The following is a 24284-nucleotide window of genomic DNA, read 5'->3' as shown; positions in this document are numbered from 1 at the left end:
TGTGTGATTCTTCGGCCTGACTACATCAATGGTGGTAACCAAGAATAATGCTACACTGATTGGTCATACTCTCAGTGTGCTGAGACAATGACCAAGGGGGGCGGATTATTAAAATAAAAAACAAATGGAGACCAGCCTTGAAAATTCCCTGAGCAGACAAAAACACTTGAATCATACAAACAAAGCTTCATTTAGCTTTAAGTTAGCAAGGCTAATTTGATCCGGGTTATTTCTTGCTTGTGCTTCTGGAAATCATAAGCAAAACTAAAACTGTTTCCCAAAGTTGATATGAGGTAACCACTGGCCAATTCCCTATCACTTAAGAAAATTCTAATATTTATAATTAATCACTGTGAAGAATAAAGTCACTACTTTGTCACTATACAAGCTTCTCTGTAACTCTATGCCCCTGAGCCTAATTCCAAGTTTTGGTTTGAGTGCTCCTAGTTTGCAAACTGTCTTTTTGGTGTGTGCACAATACACTTTTACTAATTACTACCTCTATGATCCATTGGTTTTACTTGTTATTTCTGAAATTTTGACATTGCTTTAAGCACCAGTGGTTTCCCAAAGTCTTGGCCTATGGTCTATGATCCATAAAGCCCTCCAAGATCTGGACCCTGATGCTTGTCTGCCCTCATTTCCTACCACTCTCTGTTCTTCAGGTCCGGCCACACCAGATCTTCCAGGTCACTTCTTCCTCAAGGCCATTGCACAACTCCCTCCCTCCCATCCTCCCGGTATCCGACCAAACATCCCCTTATCATGAGTCATTCCCTATCCCCTTATCGTATTTCAATTTTCCTCATAACATTCATCACCTCCTGACATTTAATCTATTTGCCTATTGTTGTTCTCCTCCCACTAAAGTATAAGCCACAGAAATGGGGTTGACAGATAATATACAGGACACCCAGTTAAATTTGAATTTTAGATTAAAAAAAAGAATTAACTTTTCATTATGAAGATGTCCCAGATGTTGCATGGGATATACTTACACTTTGGGTGAAAAATCGTTCTTGATCTGAAATTCAAGTTTTCCTGGTGTCCTGGTTTTTGTTTTTGTTTTTTAATTTTATCTGGCAGCTCTACCCAGAAAGGCAGGTGGTTATTTAGTTCATCGCTGTGTCCCCAGTGCCAGAGCTGCTCCTGACAAGTAGTAAACTCTCAATAAATATTTATGGAATGAATGAATGTGTTCAACTGGGTCATTAATCTGTAACACGCCTAAACTTTTCGTAAACAGCAAGCGAGTCAGAGGGGCGGAGCCTGTAGACTGTGTCAGTCCAGATCACAACTCCGGGTCTGGCGGCTGATGAACTTTCCTAGCATGTCGAACAGCTGGGTGTTTAAGCCTGCGGGTACCCCTGGTCCAGGCGAAAGAAAACTCCGCCCCAAGACAGGTGAGCGGCGGGGCCCAGGTGGCCTCCCTGGGGGCGGGACCTCCTCAACCGGTAGGCGGGACCCAGCCCTCGCCGGAGCCACGGCCCCTTTAACGCCCCGCCTTCCACCACTCGCGCCCCCGTGTGACGTCACCCGGAGGAAGGCCAATGAAAGCGGGGCTTACTGGCAGGCGGCGCCGGCGGCTGCTGCCAAAGGGGAAGTGAGCTGGGGCTGGAGCGATGGCCCGGGTTTGGAGCCCGCGGCCGCCGCCGCCGCCACCACCACCAGCACGTTGGGAGCAGCTGCGGCTGCAGCCGGAGCGAGGGCCGGAGTCGCGGCTGGAGTGGAAGCGGCGGGTGTGAGTTGCCGAGAGTCGCCAGAACACTTCAAACTCTGGGCGGGAGCGCTTCAGGTGGGCTGAGCCGCCGTCGCCCCTCCGCATCGCCCTATCCCTCCGGCCCAGACAGCAGGGCTGGGGTCTCCCAGGTGCGGGACTGGCACTTGGCAGGCTGAACCCTCCGAGCCGTGCTCTAGGCCTTCCGCAGTCTCGGGCCCCCTTCAAACTCAAGGCGGAAGCCGGAGAACGGTGATCACGCCAAGACCCGGTCGTTGTCTTGGCGCCCAAGCTGTGTCGGGGTTGTATTGGCTGCGAGTCCCCCCTTCTGCTGCCACCTCTCCAGTTAGGAAGCGACTAGCGCGTTCTGTCTAGCTCTGCACCTCCCCCTCTTCTCCCATTCAAGAACAAGTTTCTTTTCGCTCTCTACTGGAAGTCCTGCCCCGGAAGGCCAGAACACCCATCTGTGTGTCCTTCCCCAGCTGCTGGAGCACACTTAGAAGTATTACCAGCCTATTGGGAGATAAAGGTTGTTCCCCTTGCCACCCTCTTATCTGAGACTCCATGCCCAGAGCCTTACCCATTTTTATCACCAGCTCCCTGGCCATCTCTATGTGACTTCCCCCACCCATCTGAGTTCCACTTTCCCTCTGGGCTCCAATCTCTAGCCCCCAGCGGATCTGGTCAGTCCCACCCCTGGGTGGGAGTGACCCAGGGCTCTGGCCCAGATTCCCCACCCTGGAAGGCAGCTCCAAGGCAGCGAGAGAATTGGGCGTCGGGTACGAACCTGGCAGCTCAGGAGTGGGTGCACCCCTCACCCCACACAAAAAGATGAAGAAGCGCAAAGAGCTCAATGCATTGATCGGCTTGGCTGGGGACAGTCGGAGAAAGAAGCCCAAGAAAGGCTCAGGCCACCGCCTCCTTCGCACTGAGCCTCCTGACTCAGACTCTGAATCCAGCTCCGAGGAGGAAGAGGAGTTCGGTTTAGTTGGAAATCGCTCTCGTTTTGTCAAGTGAGTGATGCAGTGGTGAGGGTGGGATAGGGAAAAGGCATTTCCTTATAATACCAACAGGGAAAATTGGAAGGAAGGAGAAGGATGTTCTTAGAAAGGAAAAAGGGTGTAGACCTTGAACGGCAAACAGGAAGAAAAGATGTTAGTGTAATGAGCTCAGGTCCTGAATGAAGGATAAGGTAGAGATCTGTCTCTAAGTGTATGAAGAACTCGGAATCCAGGGTGGAGATATTGACTTGGGGAATGTGCCAAGAGCCCGGAGGGGCCAAGTTGGGAGTGGCAGAAAAGCTAAGAATAGGTACCCGGGAGCAAAGAAGCTTTTAGGACTAGACCTTTTTAAAAAGTGTAGTAGAGACAGGGACTTTAAGACTTCAGATTATTCTTTGCACTCTTGATGAGTCCAAATCTTGAAGGTGAGGGGATATGGTGAGGAGTTTACAAAGCATGAGCCTCAAGAGTACCTGGAGGGTAGGAAACCTTTAAAAGAAGAGGCAACTTCTTTCCAAACCACTTTTAGATGGTGCAGCCACTAGGCAAATCCAGTAGTGAGCTTTGAGGACATTGGGAATTGGGGCTCAGGGTGGAAAAAGGCTGAAGGGAACCTTGAAGGTGTCCTTGGACTCTGTCAGGGAGCACACTGAAAGAAAAGAATATTGTGCTGAGGATGTGGAAGCAAGGGCAGGCAGAAGGTTGGGGTGCTGAAAGAGATTAAAGACTTCAAGGGTTTTTTTGTTTGTTTAGAGTGTGTTTGTCCTTTTATTTTGTTAAAGGAAGAGTTTGGTTTCTAATGAGCTTTGTCAGATTAAGTAGTTAAGGGCAATCTTAGATTTGGGATCTGAAGGTCTGATGAAATGGAGCAGTTCCACTGGAGTGAGTGGCCCTGTTGAGTTAGTTTAGACCTTGAGTGCTGGTTGAAGTTTGGTGTGAAATCGAACCCCTTTCCATGTTTCCTGCCTTCTAAGCCAATAAGCTAGAGTGCACCAGGTGTCCACTTAAACCTACAGTTCCTATTTCTTTCATTCATTTGAAGTAAAACTTGCTCAAAAGTTTGTGAAGTTTCAGTAATCTGAATCAGGCTCCCCTGGAAGGGATACATGTTGGAAAGCAAGAAATAGATAGAGAGGTAAATTATAGTGCTGTAATGGAATTGCAGAGAAGCACTGGTCCTGACAAGTTCCTACCCTGAACTTGTCCCCAAATCCGTGGGCGAATCCGTGATGATGGTTGTGGGCTGCAATGCCCACAGGATCTCTTTCTGTCTCATATGAAGTTTGAAACCTTTGTATCCAAAAGATGAGCTCTTCATAGGTCATATTATTTAGTCACTTTCAACCTGCTGTTGAGATTTAAGAATGTTCCTGGGATCAAGCCCCACATCGGGCTCCTCCTCTGGGAGCCTGCTTCTTCCTCTCCCACTCCCCCTGCTTGTGTTCCCTCTCTCGCTGGCTGTCTGTCTCTCTGACAAATAAATAAATAAAATCTTAAAAAAAAAAAAAGTATGTGGTAGCCAGTGCTCCCTGGTGAATAGCTATATGGTGACACATGTATGCTATTTCTAATACAGCTGTACTCATAATCACTCTTGTACTCCTGGTTGAATTTGTTCTTATGATCAGGGGAGACTATTTACGATGCTGCAAGATCTGTTATCCCCTCTGTGCTTTTGTCATCCTTGCCGCCTGTGTTGTGGCCTGCGTTGGCTTGGTGTGGATGCAAGTTGCCCTGAAGGAAGATCTGGATGCCCTCAAGGAAAAATTTAGAACAAGTAAGTGGTTGCCCTTTTCAGAGTGTTATCTTGTTTACAGGTTCTAGGTCCACAAAGTGAACCATGCTGAATTAAGAGTTTTGCCCACTCTGATGAAGCAATTACATATTCATTCCAGCCTTCTTATACTCTTTCTTTGCTGTCAGCTTGAACGTGGGAACAGTTGTTTGTTTGCTTGTTTTTAAACCTACAAACGAAAAGTAGTGCTTATGCACCATCAGGACAAATGGCATCTGAAATAAGGGCATTGCAGTCAACACCTGAGGTGCAGAAAGGAAGTGCTAAGGTCCAGCAGTCTAGAACCATAGTTAACCTCCACCTGTTGCCACTTTATACTTCCCCAAGTATAAAGTGGCAGTAGCGACACTGGGCTGTTTCCTTCCTCCTCACAGGGCCATTTGAGAAAGAATGTGGGAGTGTCTGTCAAACAATTTCCTCCTTAAGAAAAACTGTATGGAATGGGCAATAATAATAGCTAGCGTTTATGGAGTGCTTACTGTGTACCAAATCACAAATAAATATTTGTCTCATGAGTTTTAAAGCTTAAGAGACTTTTTTAAGGTGAAGAGTTTTATATATTCTAAATTACAGAGTTGTGTTTTGCCACATCCAAGGAACTTTATCTGAAAGGTGTGTTTGCGTAGTAGCTTCAACCACATTTGACCTGTCTTTCTTTAGCAACACAGATCTTTGGTTCTAGGTTTTAAGGGTTAATTTTCTAAGCTAAAGAACCAGTTTCAAGTTAATCACAAACGCCTTAAGCTTAGCAGCATTAGCTCATGGGGAAACTGACCACTAGGCTTTCTCAAGGTCTTAACAAAATCTGGCTCCAGAACTGGAATTAGAGTTGTGTCCTCACTTCCCATCTTAAGCCTTAGGAGATCACAACTTCCATGCTTTCCTTCACCCCAGCTTCTCTTTGCTGCCTGCAGTTATTCAAGGTCTGAACCTGACCTAGGGACAGCTACTCCTTAGTTACTGTGTTAATGATGTTCTTAGTGATGTTGCTTGAAAAAAATGTTGAAATACTGATTTTGGTTTTCTTCTGATTCAAGGAAAGGAATTGGGTAAACCACAATTCTCTGCCAGAATCATCTTGAACAATATGTTTAATCAACTGGTGGAATCAGAGTACAGTATAAGAAAGAATGAGATTTTGTATTTTAGTTAATTTCACTCCTTAATGGTTGTCCATACCAGTATTGCAAATTGTTTTTAAGGCCAGTGTTTTCTTTGTAAGTGGTAACCATACTTGGAAATGAAGTTCTCAGGAGCAATGTTTAACTATAAATAACCACTAAAGACACCTGCCTGTGCCCTCATCTCTCTGTAATTAATTGGGCCTCTTAGGTTTGTGCTATAGCTTGTTTTGATCACATATAACAATTCTTTATTTATACATTTCAAAACATTGCTCACTTCTACCCTCCAGGGACTCCTTTCCCGGACTGCTCTGTGCCTGTGATTACAGGACACCCATGTAATTTATACCTTAGCTGAGCTTTTCAGGGAATTTCTTTTTTTAGAAATGTGTATTTGAAGTGTGTACAGGTAATAGACCTGGCAGTCAATCAGTCAACAAATATTTGTTGAACACTTGTCAATACCAATACCTGGAAACACTATATTCGGGAGATGCCAGGACTTAAAGAGGTTGGTGTGTCTGGAAAATCCACTTTACCAAAAAATAGTTTGAAGAGGAAGGTAAAGTGATGAGAAATGTGGTTGGGATATAAGCAAAGGCCAGATTTATGCAGTCAGTGAAACTGAGTGCCTAAAATGCGTCAGGTTTATTCCAATGCTGACCCCACAGAGAGGAACAAAAAAAAATCATGGCACTTAAATTTTAGTGAATTGCTTTTTATCTGTCCTGTATGCCAGGTTTTTTCTTTTTGGTTCTAAAGAAAGTATATCAGGCCATCTGTGGCTTTTAAAAAAATGATGTGGGTTTTATTCTGGAGGACCAGCCATGATCAATATTCTATTTTTCATGAAAAGGAAAAATACTCCTTAAAAGACAGAAGAGAAAGCACTCCTTCAGGCTGGCAAATCTCTAAACCAGTCAGGAGATACTGTTTCCCAAAGGAAAAGCCAAATATCACCCTACACTTCACCTAACGTGTTCCTTTATCTTCTATTTCACTTTGATTTAAGATCTAAGAAAACACTGTTTGCTGTTTATGAAAAAAATTTTAAATCATAATCCTCATAACAGCACTTGAAAGGTGGTTAAGAACCCATCTTGCATTTGACCAGTTTGAGAGAGAAAAAAAATTAGATTTAAGCATTTAGGGATATAACTTTTGACATCACCTTGAGCATTAATGGAGTAACGTTTGTAAATCTTCACTGACTGACCACAAAGCTCCTTAATTGCTCTGGTTAATACTTAGTATTTATTTATCACTTGTTGTATGCCTGCTCAGCCCTGTTTAGTACTTTACAACACTTCTTTCACTTAATTCTAAAAATCCTGTGAAGTATATTTTATCTCTGTATTACAGATGAGGAAACTGAGCTTAAAGAATTTGAGTAATTTACTCAGGATCACAGTAAGTTACAGAGTCCGACTCTTTCTGCTGATACTTCATTATCGTTTTTAGCCATCTGACTTTTAAAAGTTGTACCCCCAATTGTGAAATAGGCCCAGTTAAAATGGTGCTTTAGTATTAAAAATATACATTTACATAAATTTAAAAAACAGTGCAGCTGGTGGATAGGAATTCAATCGTTTTACCAGGATTGACTTCTATTAATCTGTCTTCCTTCCTACTGTAAGATCATTTTTTCATCTTGGAGTCAAGAGAGTACTCTGTGGTTATTATTATTCTTATTTTTGCTTTTAGTGGAATCTAATCAGAAAAGCTCATTCCAAGAAATTCCCAAACTTAATGAAGAACTACTCAGCGAACAAAAACAACTCGAGAAGATTGAATCTGGGGAGCTGGGCTTGAACAAAGTCTGGATAAACATCACAGAAATGAATAAGCAGGTAGCAAGTGTGTGATTTTATTTCTGTGTAAGCTGTGAATTTTTAGTTTTATTTGTTTAGTATGACTTTGTAGGTATAGGGCACTCATTTCTGATTGTTTTACTTTTTGAGATGATGTTTCACATACTGTGATCCTAGCACATTAAGGTCAGGTAAAATGGGTAATAGTATGCATTACCAGATACATAAGATGTTAGCCCTTTCTGCAAAAGAACAGTTTTATCAAGTGGAATAGTTTGGAGGGAGTTGGAAATTCTTGAGTGTAGGTATCAGAGTGTCATTCTAACCTTGAAGAAAAATGGATAGTCTATTTTGTATTAGATAATGAGAGTTTCCTTTGTTTAATAGAGTTCCCAAACTTACAGATGCAGCCTTGGGTGCAGTGCTGTACACTGTAGCAAAACAAATCTGTAAGCCATCTGTAGCTAATGGTAGTCATTCCAGACTAGCACAGGAGGAGGTAGCAGAGTTGGTTAAATACCTTGGCCAGGCAAGCAAGCCTAGAGCAAAAACTTTTTCAGTCCCAAGTTGGCCAGATCTCAAAAGGCATCGATTCTAAAAGAGGGATTCTGCCAGAGGGAAAGGGCTAATGCAAAGGATGTTAATTGAGCATCTCCTGTGTATAAGGTGCTAGAGTTGTCACTAGTTGCTGTAGCCTCTGTCCCCAGTTTTTGCAGTTTAGCTAGAAAAGGTGTGCACTGGCAAGAAGACTCAAGTACCAAATGAATGGTACACCTGCAAAGTGCTTAAAAATAGATATACCTCAGGGCGCCTGGGTGGCTCAGTCAGTTAAGTGTCTGCCTTTGGCTCAGGTCATGATCCCAGGGTCCTGGGATGGAGCCCCGCATAGGCATCCGGCATCCGGCTCCCTGCTCTGTGGGGGGCCTGCTCCTCCCTCTCCCTCTGCTGCTCCCCCTGCTTGTGCCCTCTCAATCTCTCTCTGGCAAATCAATCAATCAATCAATCAATCTTTTAAAAAAAAATAGATATACCTTCTTCATTGGGGCTAAGCAGATATTCTCTTCTTCAAAATGGAGTCCCAAAGTTCAGAATCAGCCATTGGCAGGGAGCATTGTGCTTGAATAAATTGCTTCCACACATTTCCGAAGCTACCGCCAGCTCTCAGCAGCAGTGTGGGAGTGGGGCAGGTCAGCACTTAAGATCAGGGATCAGTGGTCTGCAACAGCGGCTTTCAGATTTTGCCTGGAACCCACAAAAAGAAATGTTTCATGTCATTACCCTGTAAGCACATACTTACATACATATATGTCTAACTACAATAAAAGTTTCTGAAAACAATAACTTACCCTTAATATGCCTTTTTTTTTTTTTAAGATTTTTTATTTATTTATTTGACAGAGATAGAGACAGCCAGCGAGAGAGGGAACACAAGCAGGGGGAGTGGGAGAGGAAGAAGCAGGCTCCTAGCGGAGGAGCCTGATGTGGGGCTCGATCCCATAACACCGGGATCACGCCCTGAGCCGAAGGCAGATGCTTAACCGCTGTGCCACCCAGGCGCCCCCCTTAATATGCCTTTTATTTTATTTTCTATTCAGTTCTATTTCACTTTTTTAAATTACTGATGAAATAACTGACGGGTTATAGCACCCAGTATTTGCTCATTATCATTTATCTTTGGACTCTGAGTAATTAGGGAAAAGCCAGTATTCACTCCCTTTTGTAAAAAGAATAGGATAAATTGTGGCCTTGCTTTTATTGACAGAGCAAATTAGCAGTTTGGTCAGAGATTATATCAAGTGAAAATAGACCACAGTGAAGCACCGAGAAATAGTTCATTAGCATCTTTCACTGGGGCGAACCATGGATTCCACTGAGACAGTCTGTCATGGAGATCACTGTTCTGAGGCAGGGGTGAAATCTTTCAAGATGAAGAGTCACTGTCAGCTCTTTCTCATCTCGTTCATGTAAATCAGCATTGTGGGAAGAATCAAAAGGGGAATTGGTACTCGGTGTGAGAGGACATACAGGTTTTCAAATCTTTGCTACATATTTTGGCTTTTGAATTCTCTTTAACCAGGAATCTAGCAACAAAAGAATCATTTTGTTCTTGGGTTGGCTCTTATTTTTAATGCAAGAATACCTGGGAAGGCAGGTATGCAGGAAAAGTTTACTCTAGTCCCAGGGCTTCATATATAAAATGGGGAACGTTTTCCATTTTAGTCTTCATTGACCTTCAGAGATGAGGGGAGTGACTGCTGAGACCAGCCAGAAGCTGGCATGGGTGCAGGAGGGTGGTGGTAGTGGAGTGAGCTTTATGTTGGTCCAAGGGGAGCTCATTGGTCTCTGAGAGATTTTCTATAATTAACGTTACGCATATCTTATGGTCTGTTCAAGTAAAAGGCATTTGTCCTAAATCAGAATAGGTGTAAAAATAAAATTGGTATTTAATTTCTATGTTTCTATGTTTACAGGTAACTGTCAGTTAAGATGCTTTTATTGGCAAATTATTTTTTAAAAAGCAATTTAAAGTGGCTTAATAAGAAAATGAATTATATCACTTAACAAGAACTGTCCTTATCCCAATGTGAGTTGAAGTTAATGCCACCTGAAAAAAACAAAAAGCCATTAGTTTGAAATAAGTTAAAATCAAATTTTGCATTGAAAATGTTTAAACTAATGGTTAAAAATCTCACTCACTTTTCTGATTTATTCATGAAATTTCTGATTTCATACCCATAGCCATTCTCAACCACTATAGGGAGTGTCCTCCCTCTTCTTTTGAAGACTGTTAATTCAACAAATGTTTAATGAGCTGCTTTTATAGAGGTAGGCCTTGGATTCAGAACCAAAATGATGATTCCTGCCCCCAGGGCTCTCATAGCTAAATGGAGGAGACAAAAAAGTTAACAGTTGTAAAGCAGTCTGATGAGCAGTAAGAAGCAGGTCCAGATGAGTGCTAGGGGGTCATTTTTAAGGATGTATCTAACCAGAATGGCTGGGGTCAGGCAAGGCTTCTCACATATCTTGAGCTGAGTCCTGAAGGGCACATAAAAGTTCACCAGGTGAATCCTGCAGAAAGAGAGAAGGGCGTCATAGGTAAAACATTAGTAGAGTTGATCCTCATTTGCAGATTCTTTATTTGTGAATTCGCCTGCTTGCTAAAATTTGTAACCCCAAAAATCTCTACTTGTGGTGCTTTTGTAGTCATTCGCCAACAGGTGTACAGTGGCAGAATATTTGAGTCACCCAACACAAACGTTTCCAGTTGATGTCAAACGAGGTGACACACTGCCTTGTTTCAGCTCTTATGCTGTAACGTATACGCTTAATCAACTGAGCTACCCAGGCGTCCCAAGGCTGTGATGTGTCCTACAGAGAAAATACATGTGTTAGATAAGCTTCAGGCATGAGTTCAGCAATATATATTTAATAAGATGTCTTTAAACAGAAACAGCTATAAAACAAGATTATGTCTTATATTGACTAGTTGACAAAAATGTGACCAGACAGCTCTCCAGAACCTAACCCTGTACGTCCCTTAGGAGCAGTAGTTCAGTATTCACTAATTCAGTGTTTGCTGCAACTTTCTAGAGCATAACTGTTGTGAATACGAGAAGTTACTGTATGTCTAGAAGAGTAGGCAGATGAAAACCACAGTGCATTCAGGGAATTTTAGTAGTTCATTATAGCTGTAGTTTGGTGCAGAGGCCAGAAGTAAGGATATGTCAGCAAGAGCCATATCAAGAAGGACCTTGCGTGCCCTTCTATGTGCTCCTTATCTCTTGGCACTCGGTCCGGATACCTTATATGATAGTTATTTGTGTATGCATCTAATTACACTAGAAGGTTGTACACTGTGCTTGTGAGCTTTATGCATGTTGATGGCAATGATGAGAGCAATTAAGATGATAGCGCCATCATTAAATGTTTTCTCTGTGCCAGCCACAGTTAGATGCACTACTTGTGAGATCCTTTTTTGCTTCAACAGCCCTATGAAGTAGGAGGCGGTATCTCCGTTTTACAGATAAGAAAACTGAGGCTCAAAGAAGTTGAGTAGTTGGCTCAAGGTTGCACGGCTGTGTAGCAGTGCTAATATTAAAATATTTAAGGCCTAGGAGCCTGTTTCCTTTCCAGTTTTCCATTCTGCCTTACGTCTTTATATTAAGGGTGCAGTAGGTGCTCAGTAGATCAAGTTAAAAGGCTGTGATATCAGGTCCCTACAAGGGCTTGTAATCATTCATCATTGATGATTATCTCTTTTAGTAACTCTTTTACTTACTATTTAAAGAATCCTTAATTTTAACCCCAAGGTAAAAACAGCATTTCAGACTTTATGGTGTAAAATGGTCTAATAAGCAAATGGTCTACAGTAGTTATTTTTAATTCTGCTGATGAAAAGTCATATAATATGCATACGAGTCATGATTCATCTTTTGGCTGGAATGTGGGTTTTTTTCTTAATGGTTTCTACTTGATTCAACTTTTTAGACTCTTTGAACTATATCGTATGACTTTTAGAGATAAATTCTGTAATGCTTGAATCTGATCTGACATTCTAGAATGTCCATCAGAGACTAGAGCAGTCCCAGAGATAGTAAAAGGAGAGTGCCCCTTGTCTCTCCATTCTAGTTACACATGTAGCTTTGCTGTACTTTTCCACAGATACTGACATTTCTTCACTCTTAGAAGAGGAATGCTGAAAGATGGAATCTGGCTTTGCAGTTTATGGGAATGTAGCTGAGTCCTAGTGACCAGTGTGGGGCTCGGGTCTTGTAAATGAGTAAGAAGTCCTAAGTGATGTTTGGTATTTAGAGAGTTAATGGTCAGCTCTCCAGGGCATACTCTTTCAGGGAAGCAGCTGATACCCTAGGCCTGGGGTGTTTGGGGGATGGGGAGAAGCCGAATAGTACTTCACCTTACCCTACTTGCATTGACTTGCACCTGCTCCTCTGGTTTTGGGTGAAGTGGTAGCTGCCTCCAGCCACACTGGCCATTTGGGAGGCCATTGCCATTCTTGAGGTGCTTCTGATTAGCCTCAGGATATTGTAGTACCTGGGAAAACAGTTTCTACCTAGATCACTCCACCCAGAATACAGCTTATGTATTTTAGGATCTGGCCAGATGTCACTGGAAGCAGTTTGTTCCCTTAGGTGGCCAAAAGGTAACCACACAATTGATAGGACATTTGGAATAACTGGAATCTTGTCCATCAAGTTGGTATTGAGTCAATTGTGTACATACTGTGGGGCACTCAGTAAAACATACCCGGGGGAGGACCTCCTTCCTCGCACTTTATGACTGAGCACATTGAGATAGTCTTGGAAGGCCCAGTGAAGGGCATGGAAGAAAGGGCCAGCCTAGGAAATCTGTTAAATGCTTCCAGAGTCGTGATGTCTTTTTCCTACATGTGTATTTCCTTCCCATCTTTTTTTTTAAAATTTTATGAGTAATAAGTGCATGTGTTCTTACATAAGGTTCAAACAATAAAATACATAAGGAACTCTTACGAAAATTCCCCTTCAACCCCCATCTCTGTATGTTCCCCCATCACACACACATTTCTAGCCCCCTTTCTATGAAAATCTTAATGGTTTTTAATAAGAATTCGCTTATGCGTTAGTGTGTGTGCGTGTGTGTGTGAGAGAGAGAGAGACCAAATGGATGGAGTCATTCAGTGTATATTGTTCCACAACTTGCTTTGCCCACTGACTAGATCTCCTCATCCTTAGCTATCGGCATTTGGATGGTTTCTAGTGTTTTGCTCTTACGAATAGGGAAGCAGTAAATACTCTTGTGCATAATCTTTGTGTACCTGAGCTAGTAATGTGTAGATAGTTTTCTAGAAATGAAATTGCTATATTAAAGGATATAAACATTCAAGTTTTTATTTATTATTTTTATTTGCAAAAGAGAGAGAGAGCAAGCGAGCACAAGCAGAGGGCAGGGGGAGCAGCAGACCCTGCTGAGCAAGGAGCCCAGTGCAGGACTCAATCCCAGGACTCTGGGATCCTGACCTGAGCCAAGGGCAGACGCTTAACCGCCGAAGCCACCCAGGCACCCTAAACACTCAAATTTTGACAAATACTCCTAGAGAACCTTCTTACAGGTCTTCTCCAATTTACAGTCCAATTAACAATTCATAAGAATGCCTGTTTCCTGTAAGTCCTTTTCAAACCTCAGTATTATTCTTGTTTTTTTAAAGGTATGGATTAAAACAATCTCTGTGGTGTAACTGCTACTCTTACGAGGTTTATAGTTTGCGGAGAATATCTCTGTGGGCTGAGGTTTCTCACCTTTTGTTTTTAAATGGATAAAGTTGGAATGTTGAAGATTAGTCTGAATATTTTGGAGCATTTATGGAGAATGACATGTTTAAGTGCTTATTAAATTTCACTGTTAAAGAGCTAACACTAATTTAGTATTTTGTTTGTACCACGTACTGTGCTAAGAGCTTTAGTTGTGTATCTCATTTAATCCTCATGGCCTGTATTAGTCATCTGTCACTAGTGTTATATTCATCCCGAAACTTAATGACTTCACACAACAAGCATTTATTGCCTCACAGTTTCTGTGGGTCAGAAATTTGGGAGCTGCTTAGCTGAGTGGTTCTGGCTAGGATCTTTCTCGGGTTCCCTTTAAGATCTAGGCCAAGGCTGCATCATCTGAAGGATTCACTGGGACTGGAGGATCTTCACTCACATGGCTGTTGGCCGCAGGTCTTAGTTTCTCTCAACGTGGGCTTCTCCACAGGGCTGCTTGCGTGTTCTCACAACACGGCAGCTGGCTTCCATGAGTGAGTGATCCAATAGGGAGCAAAGAAGCAGCCCTGGTGCTTTTAACAACCTAGTTTCCAAAGCTCATTGTCATTTCCACTTTATTGGCTGAAAGTGAGCCACTGGGGACAGGCCACATTCAAGGGAAGGGGATTAGGTCCCACCTGTTGAAGGGAAGACTATCAAAGAATTTGTAGACATATTTTAAAACATTCATACATCTTTATGAGATGATTGTTGTTAAATAGTTTTTATTGTTTCAGCCATTTTACTGGTGAGAAAGGCTTTTCTCCTCCTTCCTGGCCTCTACCCTTTACTCTGCTTGGACTAGTCTTCTCACTGTCCCTCCTGGACAGAGTGTTCTTTCTCAGCCACACATTCGTTCAGTGAATACTTACTGATGCTTGTCTGTGTGCCAGGCATATTATGGAAAATTCTGAAATAGACATGGTCTGTGGTGTCATGGATCTTACAGTCTAGTGAAAGAGAGAATCCTTAAGTCATCACACAAATCTTGTCACTTTGAGAAAGGCCGTGAAGAAAAAGTATTCCTGGGCCTATTCGTGCTGTTGTTCCCTACCTGTTTCCTAATGCCACGCTCACATATTTAACCTAGAAAGAAAACCTGCTTTATTTTTATATATAGCTTCTCCATCAGAGTCTAATTTGAGTCCCACTTCAGTGAAGCCTGTCCCTTTCAGCCTACACAAACGTTCTTTTCTTTGACTTTATTCGGTATCACATCTAGTACTTAATTATTTCTTTAATGTTACCTACCTGCCTCTACCCCACTACCTCCCTCTCTCCGTCTCTCCCTCCTCCTCCCCCTTTCTCACTTGCATTATGTGTTCCTGCCACCAAGCCTTTCTAGTCTTCAAATATGCCAGGCATATTTGCACTTCCCTGCACTGGAGCATTTGCCCTAGCAATTCCCTCTGCCCTGAAATGTACTTCATTCAGTCTTTGAGTAAGTCCTTCTTGTTATTAAGATCTCAGTTCAAATTTGATCTCCTTATAGACACCTTCTCTGATCATCTAATCTAAAGTAACTACCTGGTCACTCATCAGGTCATCCTGTTTTACTTTTCTCATAGTGCACCTCACCATCCAGTGTTTTTCTTATATAAAATTGTCTGTCTCCTTGCACTAAAATGTAAATACCACAGATCACTGATATCCGTATTGTTCACCACTGGTATGAAATAGGGCTCACTCGTTGTAGTAATGAATGAATGAAAAACAGCCTGAAGCCCCTGAACGTACCCCTCCTAAAAGGAAAGAGGGAAAAAGGCCTGAGTTCCTGAACTCCTTACTAGACTTCCTGGTTCAGATCATGCTGTGGCTTGCTCCAGGAAATCTGTTGAAATTCTTTGCTAGTACTTTATCTGATACTTTTCCTCTTTGTTTTTCTTTCACCTTGTACTAGGATGTAAGCTCCTTGAGAGCAACACCTCGTGGTCTTGTTTGCCACTGTCTCCATAGTGCCTGCGGCAGTGCCCAGCACAGAGACGCCCAGCATTGGCTGAAGGAAAGGAGGGATCAGGTTTACTTTGTCTGCCATCCATCTGCTGCCTACCACAGTGTGAGGCACATAACAGATGCCCAGAAACTTCAGTGGTTACTCTGACTCCATCCTGAATATAATTGCTATTGTTAGATCTGTGTCCTCATCCTAGAATTTGGGGCAGGAAAGCAGTTTGGAACTAAGAATCTCTCAAGAATGTTTTGAGCCACACTACAAAGGTGTTAGAATATGATCTCTGCTGCCTGAAATTATGTATTATACAGGTTCCCCCAGTCCTCATTCAAGAGAGAAGTCCAGCCATTTAGAATCCTACCCCTACATAGCAGAAGGGAAGACACATTTTATTTTTATTCAATTCCTATTTTAATACATGTACTGCATCAGTCAGCGTGTCAGTGGGTATTTATTGAGCCCCTTCAGGTGCAGAGTAGTACTTTGGTTGAGCTATTGAGTTTGAAATATTAATCACGTTGTTAAACCAAAACTGAATCCCCAAGTAGTTTAAAGTGTTGTACAAGTTCCTGTAGACTGTATTTTGTGATGATGGGCTTTTACTTTATAATGTATGTTCCCACTTGGTCAGGAACAAAAAGTTCAGTAAATAACCAAGGTGTTATTTTTTACCAAAATGAAATCTTTCAGGGGTCCTTGATCATTAGCTTTCTCCCTGTCCAATTGTTGAGGGATTGTGTTGTAATCATTGCAACTTTTTGGTAACTTAAGGTTTTGGATCTTGTAGCTGCCAGGAGTAGAGTAAAGAATAATACTTGCCTTTCGCTCTTTGGCACTGGTGTTTAAATTGGGCAGGGAAAGGGGCGCCTGGGTAGCACAGTTGGTTAAGCATCCAACTCTTGGTTTCGGCTCAGATTGTGATCTCAGGGTCCTGAGATCAAGCCCTGCGTCAGATTCCGCACTCAGCATGGAATCTGCTTGGATTTCTCTCTCCCTCTCTCCCTCCCCCTCTCTCTCTTTCTCTCTCTCGCCCTCTCTCTCAAATAAATAAATCTTTATTTTTAAAAAATGGGGGCAGGGAAGGAAGAGGTATTACTGTTGCCTTCCAGAGCTCAGTTCTATCCCAGGTATTGTAGTTCCTCTACTCTTGTGAGCTGACAGTATAATGTCTGGATCACAGAAACACATAAAAGCCAAGGGTGCCTTGATATTATTATCAGCTGTAGAGTCTGTGCAGGAAGCATTCACTTCTCCAAATTCTCTTTTCATTGTTCTCTCTTCCTTTCAGATTTCTCTGTTGACTTCTGCAGTAAACCACCTCAAAGCCAACGTTAAGTCAGCTGCAGACTTAATTAGTTTGCCTGCCACCGTAGAGGGACTTCAGAAGGTAAGTGCTGCATGTGGGTACTGAGATTAACCTATTGCTGTAGCTTCTAACAAGTTTTCTTTGAAAGCATGACATTTGAAATCAGCTACTCCAAGAGGGCAGTAATAGAGTGTATCACTGTGTTCTAAACAGTTCAGAACCTCTCTGTTTTGGTTTGGTTAGTTGGGCCTTTAATTTGCAGCAGATGAGCTTAGTTGTGGTTTTTATATATTTCCACCTTTTTATTTGGCTCTCTGAATCCTGAGATTGCTCTTCCGGGATTCTTAGAGGTTAACATACGTGGGTTTGTTTATCGCTTGCATTCTCAATTCATCGTTCACAATGTCTTCATGAAAGCAGACCAACTATAGAAGAGAGTTGCTATGAATTGCTATTTTTTTTTCATGGTTGAGAAGGAGGTTTTTAAAAAACATAATAATAATAATTGGGGAAAATGCAAAATTTCAAAGTTTAGGATATGATAAGTGTTGGCAAGGATGTGGAGCAAAGGTAACTTTCAAAGGCCTTCTGGGAGTATAAATTGGTAAAAAGCATTTTGGAAAACATTATTTATTATTTTATAAAGGTAAAGGTGCATATCCTCTAAGCAATTCACTCTTATATACCCTAAACTCTAGGGCCTAGGCAAAAAATAATTTGGAATTTCCGTTTACTTGATCCGTAGGATTCGGGCCCAGAGCAGGAGGCAGCAATGAATAATATACAGCAATCTGTAAAGCTGGATGGGGAGAGTGGATAGGGGTAGGAAGGAGAAAAGGGTACCTAATTGGGACACAAGCAACATCAGCCCCTGCAGCAGGAAGTGGAAGGAGGGATTCTGGAGCTTCAGGGAACCCTAAAAAATGGGTGTCAAATCTAAGATCTTTGACTTTTCAAAGTTAGTGTACAGAAAGTTTGATTTGACTGTATGCCAGGCTCTATAAACATATAAATTGTTTCCACAAAGGAGTGAAAAAGTCGAATGCCACTTGCAGAAACAGAACTTGCTATATTGTAGCCATACCACCTGTGTGTGCTCAGTCTCCATAGTTTGCTATTTAACAAGGTGGTCATCTGCTTACAACTGAAAAGGGGAGGGTGGTGGGGAGGTGGGGAGAGAACTGTGATGAGGGAGATTCTTGGCATTTTTCCCAAGGGTCAAATGGAAAAAAGGTAGGCCTCTGTGGTCTTTATTTTTTTTTAATAATATTTTTTTATTATATTATGTTAGTCACCATACAGTACATCCCTAGTTTTTGATGTAAAGTTCCATGATTCATTACTTGCGTATAACACCCAGTGCACCATGCAATACATCTGTGGTCTTTAATACAGAAGCAACTCTGGCAGTCTTGCATTAGAAAATGACGTTGGTTTATTGCAGTAATTAATTCAGTAAACATTTGTGGAGCTTCCTCCAGTTTGTGCCAGGCACTTTGCTGTTGGTAAGAATGCTAGTTTCAGGGTTTTGCTCTAGAGTTCACATGGCTCTGTCAGCTGCTTCCTTAAAAAACAAAAAACAACAAAAAAAAAAATCTTAAACAAGAGCTTACTATCTTGCATCCTAATGGGCTCTCATATCCATCAAGGGAGGATTGTCTAACAGTAGATGTCTTTGAATGCCTGTAGCTTCTGTAATAACAGAGCTTGCAAAGATAACACCCCCGCATAGAGACTTCTACCCAGTGTGTTTTCTCTTTGGAAATCTATGCACTTATAATGTCACATAGTACTTTTAATACAAGTGGCTCCATTTTGAAGTGGAAGGTCATCTCAAATACTTGACTTCAATGTATCTCATGATTTTTTTAAATTTTGAAAATGTCATCTCTTGGTCTTTTGGGTTCTTGGCTGTCAATATAATAAAAACAACCTTGGTTAAAAATACTAATGTATTGGGGCGCCTGGGTGGCTCAGTCATTAGACATCTGCCTTTGGCTCAGGTCATGATCCCAGGGTCCTGGGATCGAGCCCCGCATCGGGCTCCCTGCTTGGTGGGGGTCCTGCTTCTCCTTCTCCCACTCCCCCTGCTTGTATTCCCTCTCTTGCTGTGTCTCTCTCTGTCAAATAAATAAAATCTTAAAAAAAAAATACTAATGTATTTACCATAAAGCTATAAAATTGGAGCAGCTGGGTGGCTTAGTCAGTTAAGCTTCTGCCTTCAGTTCAGATCATGATCCCAGGGTCCCGGGATTGAGCCCTGCATGGCTTCCCTGCTTAGCGAGGAGCCTGCTTCTCCCTCTGCCCTTCCCCCTGCTCCTGCTCTCTCTCTCTCAAATAAAAAAATTAAAATCTCAAAGAACATAAAACTATAAAACTGTCAGTAATCTTTTTTTTTTGTTTAAGATTTTATTTATTCGACAGAGAGAGACAGCCAGCGAGAGAGGGAACACAAGCAGGGGGAGTGGGAGAGGAAGAAGCAGGCTCATAGCGGAGGAGCCTGATGTGGGGCTCGATCCCATAATGCTGGGATCACGCCCTGAGCCAAAGGCAGACGCCTAACCGCTGTGCCACCCAGGCGCCCCTAAAACTGTCAGTAATCTTAATAAGAGGCCAACACCCACCAAATAGTAACACTCTTTTGGATATTCCCTTAAGACAGGCCTTTTTAAAATGATGGTTTCTGAATCATATTTCCCAAGTCTGCAGTCCACTTGGGCTCCTTAAGCATAATGAAGACTCACATCTCATTCAGCTTAGCAGTTGCTGATGGGATTCTAAAGCAAATGCTTTAGGAACAATGCTGCCAAATGGAATTTTGTCTTCATCTCTCCAGCACTGGGTTTCCCAAAGCCAAAAATGGTTATACCCATTGTCATTCATTCAAAAGTCATCATTTGCTCCTGACACAGTGTCAGTCTACAGTGTTAACTGTGGCCTTCTGCTGCCTGCCACAGGGCTTGGTAAGGGCAGTTTGTGGGAGACCCTTATCTGTGAGTCCCAGATTTATGAACTAGTTTTTGTTTGCTTGTTTGTTTTTTAAGAAAATGATTTGGTTTTTCTCTAGGAAAAGTCCTTTAAATTGGGAAAATTATTTGTTGTATTATATACACGGGTGACCCTTGAACATGATAGATTTGAACTATGTAGTCCACTTATGTGGATTTTTTTTTTTTTTGTAAATACAGTACAATACCGTAAATGTATTTTCTCTTATGATTTTCTTAACATTAGCTTACTTTATGGTAAAAATATAGTGTATAATACCTATAATATACAAAATATGTGTTAAATGTTTATGCTATCAATAGGCTTCTGGTCAACAGGCTATTAGTAGTTAAGTTTTTGGGGAATTAGAAGTTACATGTAGATTTTCTTTTTTTTTTTTCCTTTTTTTTTTAAAGATTTTATTTATTTATTTGACAGATAGAGACAGCCAGCGAGAGAGGGAACACAAGCGGGGGGAGTGGGAGAGGAAGAAGCAGGCTCATAGCGGAAGAGCCTGATGTGGGGCTCGATCCCATAACGCCGGGATCACGCCCTGAGCCGAAGGCAGACGCTTAACGACTGCGCCACCCAGGCGCCCCAGAAGTTACATGTAGATTTTCGATTGCAAAATTGAACAACTGCGTTGTTGAGGGTCAACTGTATTTGAACATCAACATGTATAGTTTCCTGTTAATTGTGTCTGCATAAGCTACATGAAATTCAGTTTGCAGAGACTTGAAACAATTAAAACACTGAGCTTCATTAGGTCAGTGTTTAATGTAAAATAAAATCACAGTGATAGACCACTGCACTCCCAAAAGAATGGCTAAAATGAAAAAGACTGAGAGTAGCAGCATTGATGAGGACGTGAAGGAACTGAAATTCTCCTACACTGCCAGTAGACATGTAAAATGGTAAAACCGTTTTAGAGCACATCTTGGCAGCTTTTTAAAAAGTGAAGCATATATCTACCATATGATCAGCCATTCAGCTCCTAGGCATTATGATGAAAAGGCATACAGCAAAGGAAATGAAAACGTACGCCCACATAAAGACTTGCACGTGAATGTTGATAGCAGCTTTCTTTGTACCAGTCAAATACTGAAAACAGCCTAAATGTCCATCAACAGGTTAGTAGTTACACTGTTGTGTCCATACGATGGAATGCTTCTCAGCAATAAGCTAAGTGACTACAGCATGGATAAACCTTAAGAGGTGAAGCCAAGTGAAAGAAGCCATACCAAAAAAACAAAACCAAAAAACCCCACATAGTCACTGGTCCTATTTATACAAAATTCTAAAAGATGCAGACTGATATATAGTGGATCAGTGGCTGCCGGGGGTGGGGGCGGAAGAATCACAAAGGGGTCTCAGGAAACTTGGGGTGATGGATGTTCATTATCTCGATCATGCTAATGGTTTCCCAGGTGTATATGTCAAAACTTACCAAGCTATACATTTTGAATATGTGAGGTTCATTGTGTATTAGTTACATCTCAGTAACACTATTAGAAATTTTAAAAAGGAAAAGACACTGACTTGAGAACATGTTTCTGTTCAGAGTGTAGCTACCATTGGCAACACTTTAAACAGCGTCCATCTTGCTGTGGAGGCAATACAGAAGACTGTGGATGAACACAAGAAGACCATGGAGTCACTGCAGAGTGACATGGTAAGGAAACCTACAAATCCTGCAGGAAGTCAGCATTCTGCCTACCCTCTTCTCTGTAATAGGAGTGATGCCATCTTCCCATTCATCTGAACAGAACTTACTGTGTACCTTTTTAAAAGATATAATCTATAAATCACGCAGTTAAGGAGGATAAAAGTAAAAGCTGAGTCTTTTGCAAACATGCTGGAGGAAATAACAGTAAGATACAATTCTGGGGTGGAATGGGTAGGAAGGAAAATGGAGAAGGAGGAAAGGGAAGTGTCACAGGTATTGATTGCTACATAACAAATCACCGTAAACGTAGTGGCTTAAGACAACACGTTATTACTTCTCACGTTCTGTGGGTCCGGAATTTGGACAGAGCTCTTAGACTAGGAAATGATGAGAGGCCAAGTGAAAGAGACTCTAGAAATGAAAGGCCAGCTGGGATGTTCCGGCTCCAGCCAGACTCCCACTTGAATGCAGCCGTGTGTGTGTGTGTGTGTGTGTGTGTGAGAGAGAGAGAGAGAGAGAGAGAAAGACTTAAGCCTGCACCATGTGAAACAGAAGAATACCCCCACCGCCACTGAGCCCAGTCAACCCACAGAATCATGGGAAATAATAAATTGTTTTAAGCCACAAAGTTTGGGGATGATTTGTTATGCAGCAGCAGATAAGTGAGATAGGAGCAAACCCCTGCAGTGCTCAGGAATTGTCTTCGAATGTCTCTTCATGTTGTGTGGGTGTAAGTGGTCTACAGTCACTGAGAGGCCTTACTCAATCACCTAGTGAGTAGTCTTCTCCATGCCGGATTTACAAAAGAAGAAAAGGATGGCATAGCCTCCACCGTCTTGGTGGGGAGATGAATTATATGTACATGAAATCAGGACTGTTCAAGGCACACAAAAGTTCCCCAGCTTTTCCACTAATTTCTAGACACATGCCCTTTTCCATCTTTGGAGTTTTGAGTTTAAGCTGGGCAGTTTGTACCAAGGAGACCAGGGCTATATTAGAGCTCTAGAAGGGAAGGATTTTTCATTCTCCAAAACAAGTACTCCTCACTGGTCTTTAATGGGGCTGACCCAGAGGAACAGACATTGAGCTAGTGCTCAGACACTCTGGGTTCCAGTTCCACCCATGCTGCTGCGTAACTGTGGGATCCATAATAATAAACTCAACAGTTCTTTCATTACTCTTATGTTAATATCATGAGCATTTTCTCAAAGTAATAAATATTTTCCAAAGTACATGTTTCCTAAGTCAAAAATTCATGCTTTAGAGAACCATGGGGTTTTTTTCTCCTACCTCTCTTTTTTCTTTATTGTTGCCTTTTGTTTCTTATAAAAGTAGGGTTGATAAATGTCTAGGATTTCAAATTTCAGGGAAAACTGTTTATTTTCCCTAATTGCATTCTATTATAATTAAATCTGCTTCTTTTAAACTTCCATGGTTGCCAGTGGTAATCCTCCCCACTGGCACATTTTATACTGAGTAAGTCATAGATATGAGCTCTGAAAGATTAAGCCATTAAGCAAAGTTTTTCTACTAGAGGGATAAAGTGTATATAAACGTGTTCTACTTCAGTCTCTGCAAAGAGAGACTTGAGCGGTGGGGAGGGGATGGGAAGGGAAGGGTAATCTTCAGACATAAATCTTGGCATGTGCTGTTAAAACTGAAAAATGAATAATGTGCATAACTGGTTGTTGTATTCAATGCCTGAGGCTAGTGGTTACATGACTGGCTACTCTTTGAGTGTACAAACCTCTTTAGTCCTGGGGAGGTGATGACGCTAGCCGGGTCCAGACTGAGTTGGCCCCTGGGAGGTTATAGTGATTCTGTAGTTTCTCTGGGAGTACAGGTAATGGAGGAGAGGAGGACTGGTTTCTGGGAGTTCATTCCATTCAGAGACGAGAAACAGACTGGGAGGATCTCCGTTTCCTGATGTGTCTGAGTGCTGCAGGTCCAGTCCAGGCTTCAGACTGGCATCCCCAAAAGTACCTGGTGCCCTCCGGGCCTAGCACAAGACTGGTCACACTGTAGGCTCCTAGGAAATAATTGTTGATTAATCTGTGAATGCCCCCTCTGGGAAGCTAGAATGTTCTAGAACCATCCAGATGGTTAAGTAGACCTGGTAATTAGTTGTTGCCTCTTCTAACCTCCATTTCTTTTAACAGAATCGGCACTTCTTGAAAGAGACCAACGGAAGCAACCAGATCGTTCCATCACCTTCAGCTACATCAGAATTTGACAATAAAACCCACAGTGAGAATTTGAAACAGGTACTTTGTGTCTCTGGCTTAACTCCCGATGCCCACAGTGGACTCTGGGGGCCGCCTGAATAGTTGGGCTCTTTGTCGTGGTGCCTCATCCCATGCATAAATTTGCCTGCCTGAGAGCTGAGCAGACAGCGATGTGTGTTGCTATCTTAGGAATCCAAGATGCCATCCTGGCTCTTCTTTAGCACTCTGCTTTTTTTCCCTGCATGTCAATCAGTGGAGTAAATTCCTTTTCATATCTTGGAAGACATAGAATAGCCAAATTATCCTGAAACTGTTCATGAAAAAATAGCAGTCTGGGCAAGTTAACATTTCTAAAATGTTGGAAAGCATATCCCTGGAAGTCAGATTTTCTAGAGATAAGA

The 24284-nt window shown here is 42.1% G+C and overlaps 1 protein-coding gene across 2 annotated transcripts in view; it reads left to right on the top strand.

Moving 5' to 3' along the window:
- The first annotated feature begins 1574 nt into the window (after positions 1-1574).
- Positions 1575-24284, top strand: part of EFCAB14 (EF-hand calcium binding domain 14) — a 35337-nt gene continuing 12627 nt past the window's right edge. For both annotated transcript variants that reach the window (XM_045799632.2, XM_045799631.2), the window contains exons 1-6: positions 1575-2730; positions 4347-4495; positions 7342-7487; positions 16987-17085; positions 21554-21664; positions 23818-23922. In XM_045799632.2, coding sequence (XP_045655588.1) covers positions 2549-2730; positions 4347-4495; positions 7342-7487; positions 16987-17085; positions 21554-21664; positions 23818-23922 — 792 coding nt within the window. In that variant the 5' untranslated portion in view covers positions 1575-2548. The remainder of the gene's footprint in view (positions 2731-4346; positions 4496-7341; positions 7488-16986; positions 17086-21553; positions 21665-23817; positions 23923-24284) is intronic.

The sequence above is a fragment of the Ursus americanus genome, chromosome 12 (assembly GCF_024610735.1).
Source record: "Ursus americanus isolate L20-20 chromosome 12, mUrsAme1.1.p, whole genome shotgun sequence".
In the NCBI taxonomy this organism is placed as follows: domain Eukaryota; kingdom Metazoa; phylum Chordata; class Mammalia; order Carnivora; family Ursidae; genus Ursus; species Ursus americanus.
This window is presented reverse-complemented; position numbering and strand designations above follow the sequence as displayed.